This window comes from Pipistrellus kuhlii, unplaced genomic scaffold, assembly GCF_014108245.1.
Source record: "Pipistrellus kuhlii isolate mPipKuh1 unplaced genomic scaffold, mPipKuh1.p scaffold_m20_p_28, whole genome shotgun sequence".
NCBI lineage: Eukaryota > Metazoa > Chordata > Mammalia > Chiroptera > Vespertilionidae > Pipistrellus > Pipistrellus kuhlii.
This window is the reverse complement of record NW_023425527.1, coordinates 1783206-1795213: the sequence shown is the minus strand read 5'-3', so window position 1 is coordinate 1795213 and position 12008 is coordinate 1783206. Positions and strand designations below refer to the sequence as shown.

General features: G+C 39.7%; 1 protein-coding gene across 1 annotated transcript in view; it reads left to right on the top strand.

Moving 5' to 3' along the window:
* Positions 1-12008, top strand: part of ANKFN1 (ankyrin repeat and fibronectin type III domain containing 1) — a 217027-nt gene that overhangs the window by 170811 nt on the left and 34208 nt on the right. The window contains exon 13 of the mRNA XM_036454373.2: positions 4072-4287. Within this exon, the coding sequence (XP_036310266.1) occupies positions 4072-4287 (216 nt within the window). The remainder of the gene's footprint in view (positions 1-4071; positions 4288-12008) is intronic.

Sequence of the window (12008 nt, the reverse complement as noted above, 5' to 3'; positions counted from 1 at the left end):
GGGAAACTGATGCTCACTTAATATTTTGTCTCTTTACTAACCTAACATTTTTTTTACAATGTTCTTAAGGAAAGTAGAAATGCATTATTAAATAGCTTGGTTGGCATAAGGCATAGACAAAAGATTCTGACCATGCCATTCCCTTACTCACACTCTTCCAAGAATGGCCCATTTTATCAAGGCACACAAAGGTCTTCATCACCATCTTTCTCTCCATCATCTGTTTCCATAGCACCTTGACTTGCCTTCATCACAGTGCCTACCAACCACTGTATATTCTTGCCTTGTTTTCCAGTTTCTGCTCTATAGTGCGATCCTTTGCTATATATATATATATATATATATATATATATATATATATATGCCTAAGCAACCGACTGAACAACCGAATGACTGAATGACCGGTCACTATGACACGCACTGACCACCAGGGGGCAGATGTTGAACACAGATGCTATCCCCTGGTGGTCAGTGCACTCCCACAGCCAACCTCCTGTGGCCAGCCAAATTCCCACAGTCCCTCCCCCAGACTGGCTGAGCCTCCCACAGTCCCTTCCCCCCGCCAACCTCCCAGAGCCCAGCCAGATAGGTGCTGGCCAGGCCAAGAAACCTCACCCATGCATGAATTCATGCACCAACCTCTAGAAATAAAAAAATAATCATAAAACAACTTTCATTTATCTAAAAGAACAGGTGGCAGGTACTGTGCTAAGAGTTTTATAAACTATATCTCATTTAATCTCATCACACCTCCCTGATGAGAAAGTACTATTACTGATATTAGTTTAACAGAAGGTTAAATAACTTGCCTAACATCACACAAATAGGAAGTAGCAGAGTCTGGATAGAAATATAAATCTATATAACTCCAAAGCCTGCATTCTTTCCAATACTTCATTATCTTATGTGTTCGTTTATAAAAGCAGACAAAAATTTCAAATAGAAGATATCCACATTATAATTTTTCTTTACAAAATAAGATTCTATTCTGCATCATTTGGAAGCTATTTAGAAGTGACTTTAATTTGATTAATATTACCTAGGCAAGAGGAGAGATAAGTATCTGCGAGTATTTGGACTTAAAAAATAAAAGAGAAAGCCTGTAAGTGGCTATAACCCCACATTGTTTTTCCTACTCTTAGGAAAATGACAGAGGCCCCAAGAGGCAGAAGTGTACATTGCTCTTACATTAAGAGGTGTCCAAACTACTTATTCTCAAAATATAGTAATAAACTGACACTGTATATAGGATTACATTAAACTTTTCTCCTCCACTGCTTTTAAAATGAGTGTTAGTGAGTAAAAGCTAGGTAACAATTTATTAATACTATGCCTTTTTCATTTTTCCAGCTGGAGGAAAGTTTGCCCAAAATTTTACTTTTTTTTTTTTTTAGGCCTTCACATTGCCACTCTGGACTTCCCTCAACTTCCTGTGTCACCCCAAACTAACCAAAGGTCTCTAAATATTGTGCATCTGTCTACGGCTATTGACAGGCCTGTGATTTCTTCCAATTATAACCAAGATGCATTCCTATGAGCCATCAAGTGGCTTTTATTCCTCCTTATCTTGTAGGATCATCAGGGTTCTCAAATCTCCTAATGTTTATTGCATGACAGGTACCAAAGTGGTCTATTTTTTCATTAGGTCATAAAGAAAGAACTTCAAATTTGCCCCCTTAGAACATAGTTGCAATTTATTTTTCATAAGGATATTCTGCTTTTAAATTGGTTGCTCCCTAGAACTGGCTATCCAACTCAATCTGATATCAATAAAGAATTTCAGGAAGACTTTTACCCCATTAGTCATCAGATCTAAAGCCCGTGGTCAACAAACTGTGGCTCGTGAGCCACATGCAGCTCTTTGGCCCCTTGAGTGTGGTTCTTCCACAAAATACCACAGCCTGGGCGAGTCTATTTTGAAGAAGTGGCATTAGAAGAAGTTTAAGTGTAAAATTCTTGGCTCTTGAAAGTAATTTCAATCGTTGTACTGCTGATATTTGCTCTGTTGACTAATGAGTTTGCCGACCACTGTCCAAAGCCAATAATGAACCACTGATAATAACAACTTTAAAAATGACCATCTCATTCAATATCTACCCAGGTGCTTTGGTTTAAAGTAAACTGTATTTTCCAGTGTCCTAATGATAATATGTTAATTCAGTCAACAAAAAGTTATTGAGCTCTTACTATGTGCCAGGCACAGTGCAAGGAACCCTGAGGCACAGAGACAAACCACCAAGATGTCATGCCATATATATCCATCCATATGCAAGGGGACCAGAGTCATGCTAAGACACAAGTTTGTAAAGGAAACAATAGGAGACAAAAGAAGAGATGGTAAATTCTACCTGAGAGAGTTGGAAAAGTCCTTTCAGAGAGGGTGAAACATGGACTCAGCCTTGAAAATGATTAAATGAAAGCCAGGGTGGGATTCTAATTAGAGCAGTAAAGAAAGCCCAGACCTTCCTTGTATCAAACTTGAGAGTTTTCAGAGTATTTTCTCACGTAATCCCCCCACAACTCTATAAAGTAAGGATTAGGATAAGGGATATCTGAGCTATAAGGATCCTTAATATTAGATGATGAAACTCAGGGCCAAAGGGAGTAAACATTTTCAGAAGTCTAAGAGTTAATGAATAGCAGCCAGGCCTGAAATTCAACACCAATATAACTAAAGGCTTAACAGCAGTGGTGTGCTGGAACTAACCTGCGCTGGCTTAGGAAAGCCAACTGTTAAATATTCAGGAATTTTGAAAGCCTGTTATCAAACTATAGTAGCTTGAAATCAGCTTATGGTGGGAGTATTTACACTATAGAAATTGGCATATCCTATAAATCAGTTGTTTTTTTTATATAGACAGTTTACCAGCATACCACTGCTGTTGGCCAGTATTACTTTGCAGCAAACTGCTACAGAGGACAGGCTTTAAAAGCCTTACCCAGTTACTTTTCTGTGATTTGGAAGTCAATTATTGAAAAAGAATAAGTGATTAGATCATTGTTAAAAACAGTAATCCTGCCAACTCTATTTTCAAATGTCAATAATTATTTGTGAAATTTCTTCTTTATGTGTCCTATCCTTGTGAACTAAAAAAAAAAAATAATAATAATAATAATAATAATAATAAAAATTAAGACACAGTCTCTACCTGTGAGGGAATATTCCAATATTTTGGTAGATGTGGATACTAGGTAGGTCATCCTTGTTACTTTTACAAATTCCAGTTCTACTTCTGCTCTCTGGCTAATAGGTTATCTCATCAGTGTTTATGTAAGCTCACAAAAATAACAGCTAGAAGTTCTGAGATGGTTTATAATTTTAATAAACTATAGATATTAAAAGTAAAAGGGTATTTTATCCTATTCCTCCCATGCTCTTCAAAACCTCATATTTGTGACAGTTTATTTTAATAACATCTACCTGGGCCCTTCCACATTTAATGTAGCATCTTTCCCTTCCTATCTTTCTGAAAGCATCGTCTGCCTCAGTTGACCTAGCTCATGAACAATTTTAACAAAGTTTTAAATAAGTAGAACTCCCTGAAATGCAGGTAAGTTAAACAGACCAATCTCCCAATTAAAGTATCTTGAAGGGAAAGCGCAATCATTTGGGACCTGTATAATGTGCTACATTGTCAATTCACTTCTTCATTTTAAACAACCCCACTTCACACCAGTGTACTGTAGATCGCTTGAAAACTCCACAAGCAGCATACTTGAAATATCAGGCATTTTTCTTTAAAACATCTGGGATTCTCTTCAAGTGCCAGTGACTGAGGTTTATGTGCTGGTGTGTCTATGTGGGTAAGAGATATTTACAGGTATTGAATTTTCTTAAAAAACATAATGTTTGTGTCTCTTGCTATAATCTTTGCAGGCTTATGGTGAAGACATTTTCTTTGAGCTTCTGTTAAGTACATTTCTATGATGCCACATTTTCTAGGATTAAGTTTGCTAAAAACAACAACACAGCTTTTCAGAAACATCAGATAATTATTTAGTGTCCTTTGTTACAGTTATGTTGCTTTGTTTGTACATCACATAAGCTACCAGAAATTTATTTGCTTCTAGAATTTACTTGGAACACACAATCTGGGAAGAGTTTACTATGAGCCCATTAAAGACCGGCATGGAAACATCCTCATAGTCACCATCAGAGAGGTGGAGATGCTCTATTCATTTTTTAATGGCAAATGGATGCAGATCTCAAAGCTGCAAAGCCAGAGGAAGTCTCTGTCAACACCCGAGGAGCCAACAGCCTTAGACATTTTACTGATAACCATCCAGGTATGTAGTCTTTTCAATTTCTTAATATATTTGAAGTTCCAAATACACTTATTGAGCCTCTAAAGAAATATACCAAAATTCATTTACATATGCAATGATGGAGTGGAGAGGGTCCAGAGACATGTCATGGTTTATATCCCACATATTGGAAAAATTTAGAAGATTGTTTTTATTTTATTTTATTTTATTTATTTTATTTAACACTTTCCCAATCTGGAATTCAAGTATGGGCACCTTGAGAATGCCCCTGACCCAATGAACCAAAAAGAAACAATGAGACAAATATTTTAGTAGGAATCTACAGATAGTATAATCAAAACATTAAACCAATAACTGAATGTACTACAATAATAATTCATATATTATATATGTACTTGTGTGTGTATGTGCATCTATGTATCACTTTGAACAAAAACATTCATAATATTTACTCTTGCTTGTTCCTTAAACTACTCCTTGAAGACAGACAGCCATGATTAAATCCATTTTAGGAATCAAATAACAGGCTTGATGATATGAAGTGACAGGCAGATTTAATGAAGCTAATGAAGGTTCTGTATCATTCAGCTCTTCACTTGCAAAAGCCCCCTCAAGGTCCTGGCAGAAATCCGAACAATTTCACATTCATAATTGTGATTCCTTTACCTTAAGGAAAGAACCCAAGATTGCATTAGGTTCAAGTGCCACCAAACTTGGGTTTGCCACTGAGCACACAACTAGAAAACAACAGGGCCAACACTTGAACTTAGATCTTCTGACTGTAAGCAGGCTTCTCTGCGCTACATTACTTCATATTCCAGGGCAGGAGGTAGGATTTCAGTGAGTGGGGAATGGGAGATAAATGAAAGATGAAAGACTTGCTTGAAAACTGAATACCACCAAAATTCAAATTCAAGCAGCTTAGATCGGACTCTTAACCTTGATGGTAGAACCAGGATACGCTCCCACATCTGCTCAAGTCCAACCCTCTCTCTTTGCCACCAAACTGCCTCACGTGTTCTTACATGAATATGGGTTTCAAGCTGTCTTTTTCTTACTTGCTTTCTTTAAATATCTAGTGACAGGGACAACTTCTGTAGAACTGTCCAGTTAGATTGCAAAGCTGGCAGAAACATCCACCTTGAGCCCTATTGCAACCCATGACATATATTCACAAGAAAGCCAATTTGTAGTAATGGCTAAATAAAGGGCTCAATCCCACATTAACAAGCCAAGTCCAAGCCTTGGCCCAGTAGGCCCCTATGATCACCCTAAACAGCTAAGACCACTTATTTCCATTCCCCACTGAGGAGTGCTACTACAGTAAGTTCACCTTCCCATTAGTTGCACCAGCCCAAACATGGACAAAGTCCAAAGGAGCAAAGGTAAGCTAATTGGTCAAAACCCCTGTATTTGATTTTATGGAATCTGAGTTCATATGAAATTGATAGAGGGTGGGTGTGTGTGAAAAGGTGGAGGCAGGGAACACAGACACATTCGTGGCTCCCCTCTTCACCTTTTATAAGCAAGTGCTAAAAGAAACATTTTAAAAATCATAATAAATTGATTTTACAGGGTGACTAATACACTAATCCCCTATAGGGATAAACTGGGCTCTGGGCTACCTTCCCTCCTAGAAACACAGCACAGACCCCAGTGTGATATAATACCTGGTTTCTCCTAGACTTATTACATTAAAAATGTGTTACAGGTGCAGAAAAATTCCAATCTGGCGAAAGGTTGTTAGAGGAGACCAAAAATAGAGGCAAGATCAGGTTTCCACCCAGATCCAAGTGGAAAATTTACCCCCGCTGACTGGCACATTCCTGCTTGATGTCATTCCCGCCCACCCCCACTACCTTTCTCCTCCTCTATATTTTTCTCTTTCACTCCCTTCCCAAATAGGTCTTACACTGGAGAGGAAATGGGGTATAAAACTACTAGGGCTGGCATTCAATCACTCCCAGATTTAAGATTAAATATGTCAGGAGGTGGCCCCACCAAGTCAACATGAAAGTAGAGATAGGTTGTGGTGATTGCCCAAGTTGACTAGGTAATTCCCACAATTCTGAGCCACAAATCACTGTCTTTTATAAGGGTTAGTAGACTGATGACCACCAGGCATTCTGATTGGAAGCCTAGGCTTCTTTCTGCTACATCATATGACATTCAGAGATACAATTTTAGAATCAGGTTGACTGGTTATGATTCCTTACTCCTTTCCTAGTTATACTAGAGACTCTGTGCATGAAATTCATGCACTGGATGTGTGTGTGGGGGGGGGGGGGGGGTCGGTCCTTCAGCCCAGCCTGCACCCTCTCGCAGTCTGGGACCCCTTGGGGGATGTCCGCCTGCTGGCAGTCAGACATCCCTCTCACAGTCTGGGATCCCTCGCTCCTTACCGCCCACCTGCTTGCTGCTCCTTAGTGCTGCTGTGGAAGCGGAAGAGGCTCCCACCACTGCTGCTGCACTCGCCAGCCATGAGCCTGGCTTCTAACTGAGCAGCGCTCCCCCTATGAGAGCACACTAACCACGAGGGGCAGCTCCTCCATTGAGTGTCTGCCCCCTGGTGGTCAGTGTGCATCATAGTGACTGGTTGTTTTGCTATAAAGGTCACTTATGCTTTTATTATATAGACTAGAGGCCCAGTGCACAAAATTCATGCACAGAGGGGCCATTCCTCAGCCGGGCCTGCACCCTCTCCAATCTGGGACCCTTTGGAGGATGTTCTACTGCTGGTTTAGGCCTGATCCCTGTAAGAGCAGTAAGACATCCCTCTCACAACCTGGAACTACTGGCTCTTAACCACTCACCTGCCTGCCTGCCTGATTTCCCCTAACCTCTCTGCCTGCCTGCCTGATCATCCCTAACTGCTTCTTCCTACCTGTCTGATCATACCTAACTGCCCTCCTCTGCCAGCCTGATCTCACCCCCAACTGCCCTCCCATGAAGGCCTGATTTCACCCCCAACTGCCCTCCCCAGCCAGCCTGATCTCACTCCCAACTTCCTCTGCCTCATCCCCCACCACCATGGCTTTGTCCAGAAGGAAGTCAGACATCTGAAGGATGGCTGGTTGACCCAGTCTAATTAGCATATTATCATTTTAGTAGTATAGATAGATTATATATGATAGGATTGCTTAAATTGGGCCGGGGGGGGGGGGGGGGGGGGGGGGGGAGGAAGGGGTCTTTTCAGCAGGATGAGATGTTCTTGGCAGACAAAAACACATTCCTATATCTGGACTGATAGCCAGCCATATGCACTATACTGCCAAACCTGTCATTAAAAAATTGAATTGCTTTCTTACACCTTACACCAAACAGCTGTTGCCTTAAAACCCCTCCTCGGCCCCAACCATAGGTTCTGCCTTCACAGTTCACCCAGAGTAGGTTCTGATTGGTCAGTTTCTATGCCAATTAGCATCAAACCTCCACCACCGAGGCAGCTATTGGCTCCTCACAGTTCACCCAGATTTGGTTTTGATTGGCCGGTTTCTATGCCAGTCAGCATCAAAAGTAAATGAGTTAATATATGAAACATCAAGGGTAGCACAAAATGACTGCTCAATAAATGTTAGTGATTTTTATTATCTATTTACTCAAAAAAAAAAAATCCAAGTAATTCTAGGCTCTCCTTAGGACACACCTAATCCATATCTTCATCCCTATTGTCCCAGGGGACCCTAAGCACTGGCTCAGTCATCCCTTTAGCATTTTCTTCCTTCCTCTACCTTTTCATAAGAACTGAGAAAAACTTGTGTAGAGGCTGACTGATCCACAGTGGGGATTTCAAAAACAGATACAGGCTTTAACAAAATCTGGGCCCATAACTAATCTGCTAATCCCTTGTGCCCCAGGGAAACTTCAGGTCCACCCTTCTCAAATGCCCAACCTTCTCAAGTCCCAGACTTGATAATAGGCCTCTCTCATATATTTGGAAGAGAGAGAGAGAAACCTTTTCCATACTTGCCTGGAAAGGAAGAGAGTCATTACAGACAGGCTAGTGTCCCTCTGAACAAACTGACAATGAGAGCATTTTCAATAGGGAGGCCCCTCTCATGTGTTGAGTGACTCTGACCATGGAACAGTTTCAGGAACACTTCAATAACTGAAAGCCTCACAGGTGAAGTTTTCTCTGAATATTAATCTCTATACTTTGTCACATCTATGACATCATTTAATCCTCACAAAAGCCCAATGAGGTTGAGTGGGTAATTTTATTGTGACCAATTCAAAAATTAAGCTATGGATTTCAGAAAAATAACTGGCCAGAGTCATAGCAGCCAAAAAGCAGCACAGAAGGGACTAAGATTGACGTCCTCTGACTCCTAGGCTGGTGTTCCCATACTACCATGCTGCTTTACACACCCTTACCTTCTCTTTCTCTGGATCCTTTTTAAAAAGTTTGATCCTAGAAAAGCTACAACGAAACTTGTCTTCTATCTCCCGTCTCTGCTTTTCCTTCTTTTAGGCATTCTTTGTTAACTTCAGGGACTCAATATCTTCTTACACCTGAGATGCACAGAACCTACTATCTTGTCTGCTTTTTTTTTTTTTTCTCTCCTTTTTTTCTAGCTCATTTTCAAGCAGCCTCTAACATGGGGATCAAAAACTACTGGAATTGGGAAACTAATGGAAATGAGCCAGGTGGGCTGGATATAAGAAACAATTGACTTCACACATAAACTTGTTCACTGATGTCTACAACAGAATTATTCACAGTAGCCAAATGCCCAATAACTAATGAATGAATGAATGAACAAACAAAAGCGGCATATCCATAGAATGGAATATTTCTCAGCCACAAAAATTAACGAAGTACTGACCCATGCCATGATAGGAATGACACCTAAAAGTATTATGCTAAGTGAAAAAAAAGCCAACATGAAATGCCACATACTGCATGATTCCATTTATATGAGATGTCCAGAATACGCAAAATAATACAAAGTATATCCATGGTTCCAGGGACAGGTGAAGAAGTGATAGGATTAGAATGACAGCAAAGTTACTGTGTGTTTTTTAAGTGATGAAAATAGTCTGAAATTAGCCGAAACTGGTTTGACTCGGTGGTAGAGCGTCGGTCTGTGGACTGTAAAGTCCCAGGTTCGATTCCAGTCAAGGGCATGTACCTTGGTTGCGGGCACATCCCCGGTAGGGGGTGTGCAAGAGGCAGCTGGTCAGTGTTTCTCTCTCATCGACATTTCTACCTCTCTATCTCTCTCCCTTCCTCCTCTCTTCAAAATATCAATAAAATATATTTTAAAAAATTAAAAAATTAAAAAAAAAATAGTCTGAAATTATATAGTGGTGATAGCTGCACAAACTTGTGAATATAGTTAACACCACTGAATTTCACACATTAGAATGTTGAATTTTATGGGACTTGAATTATATCACAATAAAAAAATAATATAAAAGTAACAGAGATTATAGTAATCTTGAGATCATTTAAAGAACAGCCTTATTCAGCCTCAGATAACTGCAGTTAGAGGAAAGTGGTCCCAATGCTGAAATATTTTCAAATTTTTAAAGAAAAGCTAAAAAAGTTCAGAATTTTCAATAAAAATCTTTTTTATTTTTAAAAGTTAGAAAAACAATTTAGAAAATTTAAATTCTTTGTAGTCCAATGATCGTGGACCGGCCCACAAAGACCACCAGCCACCATTTAATGAGTTCTGCTATCCCTGGACAATTCTGCTTTCATCCCCTATCCCAGTGGTCGGCAAACTCATTAGTCCACAGAGCCAAATATCAACAGTACAACGACTGAAATTTCTTTTGAGAGCCAAATTTTTTAAACTTAAACTTCTTCTAATGCCACTTCTCCAAAATAGACTCTTCCAGGCTGTGGTATTTTGTGGAAGAGCCATAATCAAGAGGCCAAAGAGCCACAGTTTGCCAACCATGGCCCTATCCAACTAAACAAAAACCTTGTGGTTATTGGAAAAATAACTTTATATCATTCTTCTAACAAGCTCTTAGGCTATATGATCAATGAAGAGCAATTGGATATATAACTCTTCTTAGTTACTGCACTAGCACAGCATATTCTATCCCAGAGGCCCTGCCCCAGACCCCACTCCCTCTTGGCCTCTCACTTCATATTTAATAAACATTTTTTCAGCACCAAGTAGGTGCCAGGAACTCTTCTAGGTGCTATAGAAAAAACAAATGAGTAAGTCAAGGTCCCTGGTCTCAAGGAGTTCAGTCAGGGGAGACAGACAGACTTGTAAACAAATCAAGGTAATACAAGGCAGAATTAAACGAGAGCTTGATAGCAGCACAAACAGCGTACTATGGGAACACAGACAAAGCAGCCATTAATTCTACCTGGAAATATCAGGGAAGGCGTTGTAGAAGAGGTGACAGTTGGCTGAGCCATGAAGGGTAAGTTAAGTTCACCAGGTGGAGAAATAAAAAGAGAGAAAGAGATGGGGGAGGGAAAGATGGAGGGAGAAGGGGAATGAAAAAGGTGGAAGAGAGGAAAGGTAGGAGGGAGAAAGGAAGAAGTTAAATAGAATTAAATACAGAGCATGGTAAAAGAAATGAGGCGGAAGCTAGAAAAGTCAATCTCACCCTCCCTTGGGTCCACAAGGACTCTTACACATTTTTCTCATGGCCCTTATCACTTGGGTTAGAAAAATTTGCTTATGTGTAGTTCCATGAAAGGATCATGTCTTATTCATCTTGATGTCATTAACACCGTAGCACAAGGCCTTATGTGTAGTAAGTGCTCAAGTTGGTAGAATGAGTGACTTCATGAACCAACAAAAAAAAATCATAAGAGATTAGGGCATGCACGGGGAATGAACAGGGGTCCATCTTGACTGGAGATAAGGGATGAAAAGGCGCTGTAGTGGAAGCAGAGGCTAGAAATGTGGTCTAGTGGTCAAATGAGGCAATGTGTAAACCCAAAGGCATTTGATTTGGTTTAGGGGTCTTTCTAGTGTATTTCAGATTATGTGAATAGGATAGCTTCTTTGTCTTCCTATGCATTTCTCAGGCCCAACACATTCTAACTAATGAAGGATAAAATGACTGACTATGTAAAGACAGGAAAACACAAAGCAGATGCTCAGTAACAGTCTTTTAAAAAAAAATTGAATGAAAGAGTAAATTACTCCATCCCAGAATGGTGTTGGTTTTTAACATAACCACAGTATGTTCCCAGCTCACATTCTATCTGTGGTCAGTCTGACCCCCACATGTTTTTTCTCTTACACTCATACCCATCCTATATTTGTACTGGGGTTTGGGTCTTTACAAGCACATTTTCTTATTAAGTTTAAACCCTAATTATGATAAGCTTATTTTTCCAATGCATAGGGTCATTCAGAGCTTTATTACTATTTTCCAGAAAATCAAAACCACACTAAACTAGGGACCCACAAATTTGATACACATTTTTTATTTCTTTATCTAGAATGTCAATAAATAAGCTGAAAAAAGTAGTCCTTAGGGCCGGTCTTTATTGGTCCATCACTCAATATGTCTACTATTCCCACACCATTTCCATCATTCACAAATCTTCATTTCAGATATTTAGCTTATAAAAGTAATATGGTAAAGACTCTACTTTTCACAGATTAGTTAGTGAAACAGATTCTACTGGAGACTTCTTCTTGATCTAGTGTCTCAGGATTTCCTGACTGGCTGCAAATTGACTGTTTGATGGTTCTTTTTCATTTCTCTCAAAGATCAATAAGTTGGCAGTCTTTAATTACTAGAGCCATCCTGTG